The sequence below is a fragment of the Alosa sapidissima genome, chromosome 21 (assembly GCF_018492685.1).
Source record: "Alosa sapidissima isolate fAloSap1 chromosome 21, fAloSap1.pri, whole genome shotgun sequence".
NCBI classification, from domain to species: domain Eukaryota; kingdom Metazoa; phylum Chordata; class Actinopteri; order Clupeiformes; family Clupeidae; genus Alosa; species Alosa sapidissima.
Genome location: NC_055977.1, coordinates 23,509,425 through 23,527,822, shown reverse-complemented (window position 1 = coordinate 23,527,822; position 18,398 = coordinate 23,509,425). Strand labels below are relative to the sequence as shown.

Sequence of the window (18,398 nt, the reverse complement as noted above, 5' to 3'; positions counted from 1 at the left end):
GACTTTCTCTGGGTTTACATGGGGAGAGGCTCTTCATATCAGAATCTATTTGAGAAGTGTCTGAGCGATGAAAGTGTTTACTGTGTTGGTTTTAATAGCTACTATTTTCTCTACTCATGGCAATAGCTGTTGTTAAGTAGTAGGGGTGAGAGACATGACTCATGCTGGGAAAGTATAGGTTGTCTGACAACTTCAAGACCATTTTGCTTTATCTTGTCATTAGGATGTTTTGTATAATTCATCAATCTTTTCAGGCACATCTGCTTTTACATCTATTAGCAGATCATTCAGAGCACTCTTAGACTTAAGTTCTTTGTGAGTTTATATTAACAGCTGCTCTCTAATCTCACTTTGATAAATAACCCACTGAACCACTATGTTTGGGTAATGGAGAAATGTTTTCCCAGAAAGCTTAGAAACGTAAGGTGCACAAGTCAACTTTCATAGTGAAGATAAGAGTTTACAGTCTTTGTCATGTGTGAACTTTGGCAGCCAGCAGGCTTTTAGTGGGTGGCTGGGTTAGCTTAACCCACCTTTGTCACTTTACTGTAGCTAGGTCATATTGACCTGTTGCAGTTGCGGAATAAACAGACATATCACTGTAGATTATCCTTAACATTTCATATGGGAGAACTTGGATGGTCAATTTAGAAAACACTTCATTGAGATATTGAATAAGTCTGTTGCCCACTTTAATGAAGTTATGAAGTCTACAGTTTCTGGATGAGCTGTGTCTCAACCATGCCAAATGTATCCTAAACATCCATATATGATTAAAACTGCCATGAATAATTTTAGATTATTAACCACGCTGACCTGGATTGAGCTTTAACATCAGGCCTTTAATCAGTTATGACTGAATGAATTGTGTCCTCAACTCTTGCTGTTGAGCCTATTATCTGAATGTATATTTAATGTTTCTGAAGACCTGAAACACACATGCATGCACACACACACACCACATGTTGCCAGTCTAAGAAGGATTGATGGCACTGGGTTGCCTGATGGTGGTGTCTGATTCACTGCTTAACTATTTTAAATTAAAGTGAACAGTAATCAGTGACCTGAAATCTGAAAGCCTTTTCATTATGTAACTTGGTAACACAGTGATAAAAAGATTTGGCCATCTTCCCTGAACCTTAACATCTTACGTATGTCTTCCATGACCTTTGAGTGAGAGTGATATTAGAGGCCGCTTTACCTGACGCCCTTGATGCCCTTTTACTTGTGCCCTGAGTAAGATTAATACAGTACATATTTTATGTGTCCTTATGTAAGGGATAATGCACAACACGGCATTCAGGTATCAGCAAAATAATGCACGTTTGAGGTGGTAATGCAGCCGTGACACGCAGCAGAGTCGAGTGCATCACAATAGGAAATTCAACCAAACAGCAGCATAAGTGCTAATATTAATGCCCACAGAGTGAAGAGAGAGAGACATAACACCAGCTTTGTTTTCTTGAATGTTGGGAGTCGGTGATAGCGCGACTACACAGTCATGTTCTCTGCTTCCATCAGGAAATACGAATGTATGTTGTAACCAGGAATGGAGCGATAAAAAAGAATCTTTACTCTGCACCACACCTCTGCACAGGACCTGAGGGCTTTTACCTAGAACTGTGTCAGCATCTGTAGGTCAGGTGGTGTGTTGGCTGGCACTGACACACGTAGCATAGGCCCCTATGTGTGTCGCTGGCATCTAATGTGTGAATGTGAACAACTGAATACATAAATCAGAAGTAGTTCTTGTATAATGCAGTTCAATGGCATGTTTATTTTTTTATTTTTTAGATTCAGCTTTACACCTCAGGGGCTGTTCTACGAACCCATTACTAGCCTTTTGAGTGGTACATTTGTTGCAATGTGTGACTGCTTACGTTGTCCGTTGTATTAAAATGGTACACACCTGTTTTGCTGAGACAATTCTAAAAATATGCGTAATCCAGATTGCTTGTTAGATCATTTGTAAAATGTTAAAAGCCACACTACCACTACTGAGTTTGTTGCAGATATGCAAATAGTCCTATTTATTTGTTCATGTAGAATTACTGCCCTGTATTATATATCTGGTTTCTCATGACTACATTTTGTATTTATTGTAATGTTGTTTGGCAGTTCCATGATTCCATTCAAATACTGAATGATTCTGTTCAGTTGGAAGTAACATTTGTGGATTAAACTATGTGCCCCAGGTTTACTTCATGCAACTTCAAATGAAAAGGCACACCGTGTGCTTCATGCATACTGGCAAGGTCACTATTGGCACAGAACTCTCTAACATCTGACCGTCAGTCTTGCATTAAGTTAGTCTTAGTGCTAAGGTTCTCAATTTAGCCTTCTATGAGTTTCCTTGGTCTCACCTCCCAGTCGGGATCTTTCCTAGTTCTCACCTCCCAGTCAGGGTCTTTCCTAGTTCTCACTGACCTGTCAGGTGTGAACTGTTCAGTCAATATATATCAACTAAAAACTGCTTTGAGGGGAAAACCCTTGTAAAAACTGCTGCTGGTAAAGTTATAAAGTATATTGTGTGACTTAGTCAGCTGACCCATTCAATAGTTCGTCAACAAGTCCATGTTTGTGTAAAGGCAAATGTATTTATGCTCTGCATAATGATCTTGCTAAATGGCTCGTTTTTCTTGGGCCACAGAGTAAGAGCTTGCGTCCAAAGGCATAATACCACTAGCTTCTGATGAAGTCCTAGATTAGTCCTAAATGTGTTTGTTAGTGGCTGTATTGTGCATTACAATGCATTATGCATATGCACCCTGAGCAGGATCATCTCCATAATAAGAAGTCTATTTCTGGAAAGATTTTTCACACATGAATGATGCAAAACAGACACAGCACACACACACACTTAAGCATTTTTACATGTACAAACTCATTATATTTCATCACTAAATTAAATAAATACAAAAAGAAAATAATAATTGCACAGATGCCTTGATCTGGTTATGTGTTGTGAAAAATAGGATATCTGAAAGTTTGCAAAGCTGGTTTCACTGAGCCACACACACCTACTCAGAAGGTGTGTGAGTGTGAGTAACCCTGAGAAACTGTGTGAGTGTGAGTAACTCTGCAAGCTTGAATAGAGTGCATTTGTTCTCACTCTGTTGCTGTTCCTCTACGCAAACTCTGTAGTGCCTGGAAATATACAGTCGACTTCTTGTGAGACCTGCTAATGTTTAAGTGAAAGCTTTACCATGCTTTTCAATCCGAAACCATCTAGCGGGCTAGCAGGGCTACATGAAGTTCATAGTTAACTGCTACATGGGTCAATATACTGGTTGTGCAAAGTCAAACATAATAATAATGCTTCCATTCATTTTGACACACATTTACTCAAGATAACCAAAAAACTACTCTTTAACTTAAGGCTCGCTATAGCCATTGCTTAATTCTGGGCTTTCCACTCTTCTGACAGTTTGAGTTTCAGCACTTCTCCAACGCTGAACTGAGGCACCCAGTGCACCAAAAATCCCCTATGTATCTAACATAACAAAAAATCTCCATTTAAATGTATCATTTCAGTTGAGAAAATATATACATTCTTAAAACAACTACAAATAGCATATAGACAAACAAACAAACAAAAAAAAAAACATCCAGTCTCTAGAAGACTCCAATCTGGTCCTCATAAAGGGAGAGGACCAAAAGGATGCCCCATCCGGTCAACAGGCCTAAATTCTGTAGAACAAACATGAACCAGGGCCTTGAGCTGTTCACGTGCACCATTGAAGGAAGCTGAAAGAAAATATATAGTCATCAAACACTGTTGGCTTCTAGGAGGCAGCAATACATTTTCAGTGATAACATATTTTCATATAGGGGGATATAGAGAGATATGTTATTTTTACAGCATACATAATGCAATGACTAACAGACAAACTAACACATACGTTACCTGATGAATATCGGTTGCAGCACAGTGAAACACAATTTATAAAAATCTAGGTTTGATCATTTCAACTCTTGTTCATTTGTGTTATAGAAATATATTTAGTTTGTAATTAAGTCACATTCTGCTAATCCCACACATGGGTGTCACTAACACAGAGCCTGGTGGCAGGAACCCATTTTTATTAGAATGCCTTGGATGATGAAAATATTCCTATTAAAATATCCCTTTTTGGGGGAGAGGGGGGGTGCTCTCCACAATGACTCCAATATGGCTACATCCCAGACCTTACACTACCCGTTCCTGGACCACATTTCACCTGTACTGATATGGGCCTTTACACCATGACACATACCATGTCTGCTAGGCCCACATAAAGGAACAAGCCGGCCGTTACTGCCGCTATCCACTCTTTTGTTGCTGCGTCCGTAGCGATGGACAGCGAGATGTAGAGTCCAATGAAGGAGGTCATGGCACTGCCCATGTTGAGCAGCAGGGCCTTCTTCACAGACAAGCCGCAGTGCAGAAGAATGGCAAAGTCACCTGTGGTACAAACCAATGAAGCCGGCAGTAAAATAAGAGGGCACTGATAAGGCTTTGTAAGGGCTAGGAACTGCTGTGTGGCAGATTTTTATGATGATCTGATAGCAAAGTGACCCGCAGTGTACCACAGTCAAGGAGCAGCCACAGGGAGAAAGAACATTTTGTAAAGTTATTTTACAGGTTTTGTGCCCATCGTTGATGTCTATCTCAGTCAGCTGATAACAAAGTCACCTTCAGTACACAAGCAGGAGAGTGGAGGCTCCCGATGAATAGTGAAAATAGGATGTCCCTGATGAAATGAGACTGATAGGCTATACGGTAGGTTGTGCGACCTTTCTGACAATTAAATGATTGGAAAGATACTTGCTACACACAAAGAATAGAGTAAAAAGTAGACATGAGTTTATGTATAGTTATTTGACCAATTTTGTGGCCATGTAAAATATAGGATTCAGATATAAGAAGGCAGAGTTGCCTTTACCATTGAGTCACAGCAAAGGTTAATATGTAAGCGGAGGGGAGAACTTACCCAACTCATGGGGCAGTTCGTGACAGAGGACAGCCAGGGACGTGGCCAGGCCTGACTTCCAGGATATGGAGAAGGCTGCACCGATGGCCAGGCCGTCCGCAAAGTTGTGTATCCCGTCACCGATGGTGATCATGTAGGGGAGCATTTTCTGTTCTAGAGGTCCAAAAGACACAGAGAGAGTTCAAGTATAAGTATATATACTCTTTTGATCCTGTGAGGGAAATTTGGTCTCTGCATTTATCCCAATCCGTGAATTAGTGAAACACACACAGCACACAGTGTACACACAGTGAGGTGAAGCACACACTAATCCCGGCGCAGTGAACTGCCTGCATCAACAGCGGTGCTCGGGGAGCAGTGAGGGGTTAGGTGCCTTACTCAAATGCACTTCAGCCGTGCCTACTGGTCGGGGTTCGAACCTGCAACCATCCGATTACAGGTCCGAAGTTCATGTGAAACGGTTACAGCAACATACAGGAAACGAACGACCTCAAAGGTGTAATGACTGCAACAGATTATTGTTTTTTTAGTGCTTACTGTATGATACTGTATGATTAACCAGTCCCTGTGAATAGTTTTATTGGACCCCTCTGTTAAATCGTTAAGTGGCGAGTCACCTTGGGTGCGAGGCTGCTCCTGAGGGAATGATTTCTCATTGTCCTCCTCCTCCACCTAAATAATGAAAAACAATCACAGTTGATTATTTGCCTTCACTTATTTGTAGGAGAAGCACCCTAACCTAGGTACCCGAGTGTTGTATTTGCCATAGCAGGTCGTGGAGGCTCGTACCAGGTCTGCCTGAGAGGTGGAGTGTCTGTGTTTCTTCTCCTGCTGATACATCTGAATCACTCTTCCATGATCACAGTGATGAGGCTCTGAGTCCTCCTGGACAAAGAAAGGCCAAGAAGGGTGGAATGGAAATTGTTGAAAAATAATTGTTGGAGCAGACAAAACGTTTATATGTAGAGGTTTGTCTTTCTTTACTTTAGCAGTTTTGATAGATTACTCTGTGCTGGGACATTCCGCAGTTGAGTGATAAGGTGGTCGGAGTGACCGCAACTGCTTTCCCTCCCTCTTTCTAATCAGGGCTGGGCTCTTGAGTAACTTTGCTACCTAGATATATCTCGTATCAACGCACAACACTGAGTGAACGATGAGTGGTGTTATTGCAGAATAGTATAAAAGCTGTGTTCTGTTCTGGGACTATCTCTGCCTGACAAATGGAACCCCACTTGCAAGTTACTCATAAAATTTCAACGTTTGCAGGGTGGATTTGAGTTTATCAAAATTCAAAAAGGAGAGAATTAAAGTGCTTAAAGGGAAACTCCGGAGTAACAACCGTTTGAGAGCAAAATTACATTATTTGGTTTGAGCAAGACTTGATTGCATTTGCAATGTATGGCTTATAGTGAAAGTACATGAGGGCAAGCTAGCACGTCAAAAAACAGACACTATTTTATACCACTGATTATGCTCAAAATATTATTACACTTCTGTGGTAGTATGGTGAGGGTCCCTACAGACAAACCGAAGTATTGTAAACTTTGAAAGTGTACAAAGCATCAAAACAGTGGGTGCGTTTTATCTTGCAGCGCTGCGCAGACCAGGCCAGATTGCTTTAAGAAGTCGAACACAGCCACCGATTTGATGCTAACGGAACACAAAGTCAGAAAATGTGCTTCCTTCAGAAACAGGTGTTATTATAACCTGTTTGTACACTTTCAAAGTGTATACTGTAATACTTCCATTTGTCTGAAGGGACCCTCAACACACTAACACACAAGTGTAATTATATTTTGAGCATTGTCAGTGGTAAAAAATAGCTTTTTTATGTGAGAGCTTGCCTCCAGAGGTTCCACTATTAGCCATTTCATTGTTAATGCAAAAAACGGTTTTGCTCAAAACTCCACCAATTAATGAAATTTCTCTCTCAAATGAAAGTTTGAACTTGTTAAATACTTTGGGAAATAGACCCTAGGTTGTCTGAGACAGTCTGAGATCAAACAGTCTATCACTAGTGCGCTATCCTGAAAACAGTATGCAAGGTCACTGACACCAGCAATATGACGGTCATACAGAATAATCATTCAAATAATTTTTTTTTTATATATATATATATATATATATATATATATAGTGGTAGTGGCGACTGACCCCGTGGTGGTGCGGGTGATGGTGATGCTTGTTTCTACGGGAGAGGATGGCGAAGATGGCCTCCATCAGGTAGAAGTAGTAGATCCCCGCCAGCAGCACCAACATCTTATAAATGTACGTCAAGTCATGTCCTCCTCCGTTCTCCCCCGTGCCATGGGCATGTAGGCCAAGAAACTGCACACAGAGAACAAGCCCTCTCAAAGAAGAATAATCACACCCGAGCCTTGCAATGCAATTAGCCCAATACCCACCAAAAAAAAAGACTCCTCGTAAATTCCCCTCGTGGCAAAGTTACAGCGATTTCTCTTTCTCCTCAATTAGAGGCTCCTGTTGTCGTTTCGTAATTGTGTTAGTTGCTACTCGCTGTGATGACAATGTACGCCAGTCTGCTAGCGTGTTGGCCTGCGGGCCTGACGTATCTAAACGGATTGAGTCGCAGAGGTGTGTTTAGCGAGGGGAGGGAGAGAGGGGGGGGAAAGGAGCTCGCCCTGGGGGAAATAAGGCTGTGACACTCTGACCCAAACTGTGACGGATTCTTTGAGGGCCGGAGCGTGTTAGCCATAATGCTTTGATGAAACGCAGAGAGAGAGAGAGAGAGAGAGAGAAAGAGAGAGAGAGAGAGAGAGAGAGAGAGAGAGAGAGAGAGAGAAGGCGACCGCCAAAGGGCCATTTCACATGGCTGTGTGGAGTCCCGCCAACAACAGCAACCGACCCTATTACAGAAGCAGCCAGTAACAGCAACAACAACAACGATATGAAGTGCTGAGGCTGAGAGTATGTGTGACACCATGACTCACTGTGGGAGAGTAAACCTCTGATGGCAAGGTTAGCTTTTCATCGAGGGCTTCCCATAATAGCATAGGTGTAGGAGATGATGATAGGGTAGAAAGAGAGAGAGAGAGAGGGGGCAAAGCACAGGGATGAAAAAAGAGAGAGAATGTTTTGCTAAGTTGCAACAGACCTCATTAAAATGACTCTTGTGTCACTCATAATGTTTTGTAGAGACGGTTCATCTTTGATGACACTTTTGCTATCAGTTATTCGACACCGTGTGTGTTTGTTCTGCACTACATCAACAAGCAGCAAAGTACATCAGACAACACAGTCCAGTAATACTGTACTGGTCTGAGGTAACATAGTGAAAGGACATCTTAAGAATGATGGTTCCTCGCCGGATGAATGCAAAATAGGCTTTTTGTAGAGGACAACTAGGTCATATATCTGGGAGACCTGCAAGGATGATGAGGAGGGGTGGGGGGTCAGAACACAGGACACGGTTGGCAGTGACCGAGGCCCACTGGCACAGAGGGGGGGGGGGGGTCACCCACCATGGGCAGGAGGTGCAGCAGGGCGTCGCCGGTGAGCGAGCCCACAGCGAGGCTGATGCAGAACTGGATGCAGAGCTGGAAGATGCTGCTGCAGGAGGTACACAGCAGCACCACGATCCCAAACAGCGCCGTCAGGCAGATCAGCAGGTTGGCCACGGTGGCGTACACGTATTCTGCCAGGAAAACAGAGTGAGAGACAGTCACACACACACACACACACACACACACACACATAGACACCGCCAAGGAGGATTAAGCTGGAGTTTAGTTAAGACATAATTCTCTACACTTTATTTTGTCCTCAAGGCTGTGGCTGTCCTAAAACCCAACAGAAACCACACATGTGGCATCAAAATTCAACAGGAAGATGTCTTGTGTATCTGAGGCTAATACATTTGTCATAGGAGGCATCAGTACAGTTCAGGGTGAAATGTAATTTGATCGACTCTCGTGGGATATAAAGAAGCCCAACATGTGATCTCTTAACCTGATCAGTGACATTGTGACTTCTCCCCTTGTTAGTAGTTAGTGTGCCATGTTTCCTTACACTTAAGATGGACAAGGGAAACAGAAACATGCACGTCCAACAAACAAGTGCCATAACTAAAAGGACTGTGTCTGTCACAAACTGCGTCTACCTGCTCTTTGTCTGAACACCTGAAGAAGGCCGCTGGGCTAAAATGTTATGTTTATTAAATCATTTCGAAGAGCATATAACAGTGTGCCGATTGTACACTGTACACTTCCAGTCTTGGAAACCGGTGTTTTTCAGATAAGGTGGGCTTGGACACTCTGAAGGAACACTCACTCTCGGTCCGGCTGAGGCCGTCTCCAGGGTGGATGACGGTGGGCTCCGTGGCATTGCAGGCGCCACTGACAAGCTGCTGGACCAGCGCCGGGCTGAGTCGGACAAACTGATCCCGAGTCAGATTTGAGCCGTTCAGGTGGTGGATCCTCATCAGCTCCCCTGCACTGTAGCAGCTCTGAGTACACACATACACACACACACAGGAGGAGATTAAGTCATCTCAGGCTTTTCCACAACCTTTTAGCCTCTTATATGAACAAAATATATATACAGTAAATATATATACAGTATATAGTTTCTTTTGAGCAAGGTATTATAAACAAATAAGATCATATTTACAGGAATTACCAACTTTTGTATTGTGTAGTACATTTTATTTCTCATTTATTAATGTATGAGTAAAAGTATAGTGTAGTATGAGCAATACAGTATATGATCTCAGATAGTTGACTTGTAAGAATATACAGACACAAAGAAACCTGGAGTGACACCTTCTCTGAGTGAAACAGTATATATAACGAATTAACAATACTGTCTAGTGTGTGTGTTTGATTCATGGAAGCGCAGTGGGAATGGTGAAGGGAGGAAAAAAATCAAAACAATTTGATGGCGTCCCAATATACAGTGTGGTGTGTGTGTATTCGCGAAAGTGACTGTTGTCTGCCTCAAACACTCCAGATGAGCCCATTGCCACGGAGTAGGGCCCCGTGTATTAGGGCCTGTCGCGCCATCAATCAGCCCAAATCAGCGCTGGCGTCGGGCTTCTGATTGACATGGTGTCAGAGCCTGGCTCTTCATGTTTCCGCCCTCAGCCAGAGTGACTTGTCCTTAAATGAAGTGCCACCGTTTAGATGATGTTATCCCTCAGCGGACTCCAGGAGGGGGGAAGAGGGTGGGGAGGGTGGTGGGGAAAACTCATCTCCATGTAGATTTTCCAAGAGGAGTGGAATTCCCTCGTGAGTGGCAGTAGCCAATGGCGTTTCGTGTAATAGAGATGCGGCATTACATGGTGGACCGGGGGGTTTTGCTAGGACCGGCATGGTGGCAGCTGCATGGTAATGAGTGTGTATGTGTGTGTGTATGTGTGTGTGTGTGTGTGTATGACTTTGTGTGTGTGAGTGTGATGTGGGTGTGAGTGTGTTCTTACACCTGTTTGTGTGCCTGCGTTTGTGAATATGTTTGTATAGGTAAGTGTGGGAGAGTATGTGTATGTGTGTATCTAACAGTGTGTGTGTGTGTGTGTGTGTGTGAGTGAATGAGTGTAGTTCACATGCGAGTGTGTGTCTTCTTTCAGTCTCTGTGCGCATGTGTGTGTGTGTGTGTGCGTGCATGCACTTGTGTGTGTGTGTGTGTGTGTGTGGGCGAGGCCCTGGAGCGCTGTCACAGGAGCGGAACGAAGCCCTCCACCCAATTACCCGGGCCTGGCCGTAATTACCTGCTCCCAGCTGCTGTTGCGCTCCTGCCCCTCCTCGTGGCTGTGCCTGGGGCTCGCCTGGCCCTGTGCGGCGCGGTGGCCGGCCTGATCATGGAGCTCGGCATCATGGTGGTCGTGGCCGTGGTCATGGTCTTTCGCCAGCTGCCTTTCCCCCAGGTTTAGAGACTTCATCAAACTCTCCAGGTCTGTCAGGCATCATTAACCATGCAGAGAGTTAATCATTAATATAATGTTCAGATGCACTGTGTATTTTAGTTGAAAAAGCCTTGTAAATCCTGTGAAAATCCAGCTTTTATTTAGTTCTAGCAAATTAGCTTTGAGTTTCCTGATGGTTCGTTATCTTTTGGTACTACCACAGGATAGCTCACTGAGATATTGTGTTCTGCCTAATGGATGAAGTAACATACTGAAATTTGTGCATGCTGGAATTACTTTATATCTCTCTTCCTTTCTCTCTCTTTCTCTCTCTATCTCTCTCTCTCCCTCCCTCTGTGTGTGTGTGTCTGTCTGTCTGTGTGTGTTTGTGTGTGTGTTCCTTCGGTTAAAAAAAGATCCTCAATAGCTCACTCAACTGCACCAAATAATGTACCTTGTAAAGTGACATTATCAGATCCAAACTTTCCAAAGATGAAGTCCAGGAAGAACGCCTCCTCTGGCAGCTCCTGTGTGGTCATGCAGTCCCCTCTGAGCGCATGGTACAGCACCACCCCACATAGGGTGTCCAGCTCACTGTGTTCGTGGTGCTCACCGCTGCGGTGATCACCATCGTGGTCACTGTGATTGCTGTGGTGGTCATGACTCATGGACGCATTGCTCTCTTCCAGGATGTCTGACATGGTGACACAGGGCTGTGGAGTCACGAAATAACAACCTGTGTTAAGCTTACAGATATTTACACCATAATGATAACATGATAATAATGATAATGGTAACAGACTACTCATCACCATTGATGTAACAGACTACTTATCAGTCAGGGAAGGTAATCATCAATTTCTCATTGCCACCTGTGACCTGAAATCATCAATACTCTACTTGTTCAGCTAGGAGAAGCAGGAAGTACATACTTCAGAGAGTTCACTTTCATGTAAACAACCCAAATCATGAATGTTTTGTTATCTATTTAGCTAGGAGGTCCAGGAAGTGCATACTTCACAGTGTTCACTTTCATGGACACAATGGGTATTTGTACTTCAGGAGATTGGCTTTTCCAGTTATGTATCTGAACTATGCCAAGTATGGGACTCCTGAGACAGGCCCCACCACTCCACTCTGCTCTATCTCACCTGATTGCTCTCTGGGCGGTAGTGCTCCTCCATGCTGTGGAGCAGCCTCTCCACGGCGCCACCCTCATGTCCCCCGTGATCCTCGTGTCCCCCGTGACCGGCGTCCTCCCCGTGGGCGAGCTGGTGGATGAACTCCTCGGTCTCCTCGCCCCAGCGGCCCGCCGTCGCCGCCCCGCAGGCCCGCAGGGGGTCACTGAGGTACAGGCAGCACCCTGCGGCCAGCCGGAGGAAGTCGTCCGCGTGCACCTCCTGAGTGGTGGAGTAGTTGGTGACCAGCTGAGGCACGTGGTCCACAGAGAGGCACTGTAAATTATGGGATGGTGTCGATGAGTACACAAGTGATAGAAAATTCAACATGAACACATACGGGAAAGATATGGCAATATATTGTAGATGAAATATTGAAATATACCAGGTTTTATTATTCACAATGACTGTGTTCACACTTAGTTTTTAAATGTGTCTTGAGCGATCAGAGTATAAGTGGACAGTGCTAAATACAATTGTAAACAACCACAAAGATTGTCAAGTTGGCTTGGGACACATTTGACCACAAATGCTAACGCTTCCTGAGGTTTTCCTACTTCAAGATTTCTAGTGTAAGTAATGTAGACAAAAAAGCTGAAAAAAGCGTAAACAGGACCACTGGTATAAGGCAACTTTATGAAATACATAAGAATGGTTCATTGGCTTAAGAGGATCCTTGTAATATCTATTAAACACAGCATTTCTGAGATTCTATTACTTTTTTGCCCAAAGTATGTTCTTTGAAAAAATATTTTATCAAGAACATTTATGTCCTTCTAAAGATTACAGCTCTTTATAGCTAGGGACCTTTAATAGTTATTTTACTGTGTAACATAAAACAGGAGTACATGTCTGTGATATATTCTGTGCATGGTGCAAAAGGTTACAGTTGAGGCTGACACATTTAGCAGAGAGGCCCATACTTTACCATTTCACACAAACAGACTAATTACAATGACTTATAGTGCCTTGTCTAAGCCTAGTCTGACTAACAGCTATTTTTCAACGGAGATCTCTCTTCAAATTCTTAATCTAGGACTAGGAATTAATCCATGTATGGCAAAGTAGCCCATGAAGTCCATATTGCACAAAACATTCAAGTCATTTCAAGATCACTTTACACTGTCATAATTTGGATATTTTGCCCCACTGAAAACAAATGAAGGTGTTTAGCTATAAAATAGCTTTTTCTTGGAACAGTTTTCGTGTACACATACCTTGAACCTGAGGCAAAGTCCATATATTGTAGTTCTCAAGTCAGGGATTTTAAAGATTATCAATGAATATATTTGCCGAGCAACAAAGAAAAAATAGTACTTTGGTAATGAATAGGTAATTAAAATGTCAAACTATGAGAAGAAAATAATAAAATAAAATTTACATTTTGACATATTACTGAAGTCATATCATCTTTATAACATCCATTTTAAAATGGTAACTGAATTACCAAACACTTAATTATACAGTTATACATTACAAACACGTTTAATTGACAACACGCCAATGAAACTGACAACGAAAACTAAATCTATCATTATAATAGCCAAGGTATGACTAACTAACGCATTCGAACAGCAAGCATAAGAGACTAAATGATTTAGTGTTCAATAGCTTGATGACTGAAAACTAACTAGTGATTAGGCAACCACTGTATGATTAAAAGTACGTTGATAATATGAGCGTTTTAATTAGAATGAAAGACATCTTAATCTTGTAACAGTTTTAGTGTTGGTTTATGCACTTCACGAAATACAATGAGTATTTTAAGTAGCGCACGGTACTATCGCTGGACCTCGACCTTAGTAAAAGTAAGTTGAAGCGAGTAAAAATACCTTTCCACACGACACATCGCTGCATTGCACACGTTTCTCCAACTCCGTCAGAATCGAGTGAAGACTTTTCTCAGTCAGGTGCACTTCACCTGGCGACACGAGGGCCACCACTTTGTCAAAGATGTCCTCGTTAGAACATTTTGCATAGTTGAGTAAAGTCAAACTAAAACAGATCAGAAAAACGCAGAATCTTATATTTGATCGATCCATAATAGACTACTCTGTTTTTTCTTAATACAAACGAGATTAAACTAGCAATTGTTTTAATTGAACTGACAAACTGAGCAGCCTGAAGACACTTCGATTCTTTCAGCTCTTACATTTAAGTATTAGTAGCAAAGGTATGGTTCCTGTTGCTCCTGTTGCCTCGCTCCACTCTGATTGGTCCTCAGCAAACGTGAGCTTCAGCAAGATCTCATAAAGCGAGACCTGTGAACTAGGCTACTTGTGAACAAGGGGTTCATCACCCCACAAATGACTTGATCCTCCACATAAATACTCTCCCTACATTCCTAAGTCATGCACTTTTTGCCATTTGACCTTGATGACAGAAATAGCTCAAATTAGTGTTTGTGGTCACCCAAACCTTGTGACTGCAAATCTCTATGAACCATTTAGTCATTGCTGACTGAGCGGAGATTAACACACATGCTTTCTGGGAATAAAAATCCAGTAGGCTAGCTTAATACATAAGCACCCAAACCATTAATCACCCCAACTTTAATCTTGAAGTAATGATGCGTTGGTTCTTGTCATTTCTACTGTGTCAATGACTTGTGTGACAGTCATTATTTCTTTTTTCTTTCAAGAAAGCTTACAAGATGGACCACTTGATTTCAAAACACCTGCATAGACTTGACAGACCCCATTCTTTGGGAAAAGGGGAAATGATACGCCGTAAAAACCCAGAGACAGTGCTGTGTTACAATTGTTTGCTTTTTCTCCAGCGCCTAAGTGAGACAACAGAACTCTACTTTTCTCTCAGCAGTGTAAACCCACATGGCCATGATTCTATTTTAGACCCCTCTTTCTATCTGATCTCAGTTGATCCCGTCTCTAAAGCTAACCTAATCCAGAAACCTGAGTTTCACACTGGCACATACAACCCCATCACCCCCACCCCACCCGCTTTGGACTCAGTGATTTAGCAGTTGTGGAATAACATCGTTGACCCCCCCTGACACTGCTGTCTGCATTCTTCTCGGCAGGTTTTGTGAAGGCAGGCCAGTGCAGGAGGTCACCCCTCCCTCCTCTCTTGGTTCTCAGTCAAGGGATCGCAGTCACGTGATGATAAGAGCCTGAAAGTGAGCAAAACTGCCTTGGCTTTTTAGGACAAACACGCAGGTGTCTATGGTCAGAATGTGAAGCAACTAGTTCACCTGATATCAAACAGGAACTTCCTTAAGGGGTCGATTTTCAAGATCTTGTCTGAAAAACAGGTCACTTTTTTTTTTGCAAACTATAGAGCTGAAAACCCATATTGAATGGCTGTGGTCTTATAGGCCTCAGATGGCACTGCATAAACCTGTTTCTGTAAAGAAAATCATTGTATGGGTTCAGGAAAACCCCTGATAACCATTGTCTATGAGCACAGTTTCATACTCAATTCAGTAATGCTAGTGTAAACTTTACCATGCAACAGCCAAAACTGTATTTAGACATGATACAGAAATACCACCGTCTTATCTGGGCCTGAGCCAAGTATCCAACCTATCCAACTTGTTTTACTGCTCAGTTCGAAACCCAACATCTATGACGGTGTGGAGGAGCATTACTGCCTACAACATGGAAATCTTGCACATCTGGCAAGGCACAATCAATTCTGAATGATGTACTGTATAGGTTTTGAGCAACATATACTGCCACCCAGGCAATGTTTTTTTTATGGAAGACCCTGAATATTTCAGTAAAACAATGCCAAAATGAATTCTGCACATATTCTGCAGCCCAGACCTGTCAAATTAGGTGCATCATGGAATGAAAAACATGATTAGGAATACCTCATGTTGAGCAACTGAAATCCTATATTGGGCAGGAATCGGACAACATGTAATTCTCAAAACTCTAGCAACTGATCTTCTCAGTTCCTAAACATTTACAGATGAGGTGAAGCAGCACAGTGGTAAGCATTCCCTATCCCAACTTTTTTTTTAAACGTACTGTATTGCTGGCATGAAATTCAAAATGATCATATATTTTCAATAAAATAGTCAAAATTTTCCTTTTCAACATTTGATATGTTGTCTCTGTCCTTTTTGCTGATAATTATGGGTTTACAAGACCTGTATATTATCACATTCTGATTTTATTTGCATTTTATTCAACGTCCCAACTTTTTCTGATTTGGGTCATACAATACAGTACAAGAGAAGCAAGATATTGAATTTTTTGCCGATATTTGATGTGTCAATATTTTGAACCTTACTTTGGCTGCATGCCAAGACTATAGAATATATGAATATATGCAAGAATATATGCACCTCTTTTTCATATTATTGAAAAGAACGCAAGTTCTATCATTATGATGGCCTCCTTGCCATATGTGCAGACATAAAACACATCTTTTGATTGCACCCTCAGTTTATCCTTTAACAAATGTTAACACTCCCTCGTGAAATATAAGGAAATCATGTCAACTTGGAATAGATGCCACAGTTGTTTTTAAAAAACAATTGTATTTAAACATTTTCATATTAGAAAATCTCATCATAGAACAACTTTGTCTGGTGCTTCCCTGAGGCCTTATATACCAGGGATATCGTCAAAAAAGTTATAACTACCTATGGCAATGTGCCATGTTGTGGCCAGTTTTGTGCCAATACTATCATGCATAATAACTAGATGTACCGCAGAGCGGTACAAAATATGACCGCCGCCCAGTCCAGCACATTTTTTCCACAAAAAGAAATCACGCTGAAAGGCCTATATGATTCTAACTGTCTCACTAAATTGCATTATCCACACTCAATTCTCACTGGTATCTGCTAGACAACAAGTACCAAAACATGATTAGTTCATAGATTTCACATGTAAAATTCATTTTATACAACCCCACCTCCATCTTGCCTGTTCATAATTCTGAGAAATTCTTGATTGTTTGTGTTATGTTTATGTTATGTGTGTGTGTGTGTGTGTGTGTGTGTGTGTGTGTGTGTGTGTGTGTGTGTGTGTGTGTGTGTGTGTGTGTGTGTGTGTGTGTGTGTGTGTGTGTGTGTGCGTGCTTGTGTGTGTGCGTGCTTGTGTGTGTGCCTGCGTATGTGCCTGTGCATGCAAGCGTACATATGTCTACTGTGTGAGTGTGTCATACGTATGATTACTGTGAATGTATGTGTGTGTGTGTGTGTGTATCTGTTTGTGCACATGTGTGCACATGAAATGGGTTAACATGACCCCTGGAGGCAAACATACGGAAAAAAATAGTCATCCTAGGCCCTACAGTTCTCAAGATATTCACAGAGAACTGTGTCTGTCCTACCCTCCTTTCGGGGGGTCCAGTCCAGCGGGGGGGCTACAGATCAAAACGAAAAATGACGGTTCCATGCTATCCATGTGGGGGTACATGCCCACCAAATTTTGTGTACCCGGTCTTTCAGTGTCCCGGGATGTCCAATTTCGTGCAGTTTTGACTATGTTAGGTCACAGATACCTTCAATTACAACACCTAATTTTTACTTTTTTGTGTTTAACTAGGTGGCGCTATACATGAAATGAGTGGTTATGGAATGGGTTGACATGGCCCCTTGAGATCAACATACAAAAAAAAATGGTCCTCCTAAACCCTACGGTTTTCGAGATATTCACAGAAAACTGTGTCTGCCCTACCCTCCTTTCGGGGGTCCAGTCCAGCGGGGGGGCTACAGATCAAAACGAAAAACGATGGTTCCATGCTATCCATGTGGGGTTACATGCCCACCAAGTTTCGTGAACCCCGGTCTTTCAGTGTCCCGGGCATGCGAAAAAGAAAAAAAAGAAAAATCTGACAACCTATATGACCGCCTCATAATTATCATCCCTAAATGTAAGGACAATTTCTGTATACACATGCTGCCAGTCATTAGGCCCAGTTGTACGAATGGCTATAGATCTCCATATTCTCAATGATTCATGGCCTGTCTATTGTCTTCTTGTGAATATAAGATATCTGTTGGCTGTATAATTCGCCGTGGGTAGCAGGTGCTTTGATATAGCTCTGAGGGCTGATTTCAAGAAAAGTGTTCCTTCAGTTCCTAAGTCATCCACAAGAGGGTGATATTGCTCCTGGTTCTGAGGGACATTCATGAACTTTCTTTGTGCTCAAGTTCATCCCAGGATGATTGAGGCATTCTTTTAATGCCTCTTTTGAAGTAACCACGTGCCAAATGGATGCAACAGAAACCACACTCTTTTGTTATAAAACACCTGAAACGTGGCTTTAAACAGATGCTTCCCTGCCACGTGTCCAAAGGGGGAAAAAAGGTGTTGTTAAACAGCTGACAGGGTTGTTGGAGATTTGGGATAATCCCTCACAGGTTAGGTCTCCACCAGTTCCATCAGAAAGCAAGAATTCCTGTGGTTT

General features: G+C 42.4%; 1 protein-coding gene across 2 annotated transcripts; it reads right to left on the bottom strand.

Annotated features, from left to right (window-relative positions):
- Positions 1–1,746: 1,746 nt before the first annotated feature.
- On the bottom strand, positions 1,747–14,170 carry slc39a4 (solute carrier family 39 member 4). Of its 2 annotated transcripts, XM_042077511.1 has the most exons (12): positions 13,844–14,170; positions 11,985–12,287; positions 11,288–11,546; positions 10,699–10,883; positions 9,264–9,438; positions 8,456–8,628; positions 7,128–7,301; positions 5,763–5,858; positions 5,591–5,645; positions 4,974–5,126; positions 4,257–4,444; positions 1,747–3,747 (listed from the first exon to the last, which is right to left on the bottom strand). In XM_042077511.1, exons 1-12 carry the CDS (start codon positions 14,051–14,053, stop codon positions 3,616–3,618), a joined length of 2,103 nt encoding a protein of 700 aa, XP_041933445.1. In that variant the 5' UTR covers positions 14,054–14,170; the 3' UTR covers positions 1,747–3,615. The 2 variants fall into 2 exon arrangements, with proteins under 2 accessions (XP_041933445.1, XP_041933446.1); XM_042077512.1 differs by lacking the exons at positions 8,456–8,628; positions 9,264–9,438; positions 10,699–10,883; ... (1 more) ...; positions 11,985–12,287; positions 13,844–14,170 and adding an exon at positions 7,379–8,289.
- Between the last annotated feature and the right edge of the window lie 4,228 nt (positions 14,171–18,398).

Bases quoted from the DNA above. Each gene is read 5' to 3' on its own strand.
- slc39a4 (XM_042077511.1), bottom strand. From the start codon at position 14,053: ATGGATCGATCAAATATAAGATTCTGCGTTTTTCTGATCTGTTTTAGT. The intron at 7,302-8,455 runs GTGGGTGACCCC...CTCTGTGTGCAG, and splicing joins TGCTGCACCTCCTGCCCATG to TTTCTTGGCCTACATGCCCA. The intron at 5,127-5,590 runs GTGACTCGCCAC...TTGGACCTCTAG, and splicing joins GGAGCAGCCTCGCACCCAAG to AACAGAAAATGCTCCCCTAC.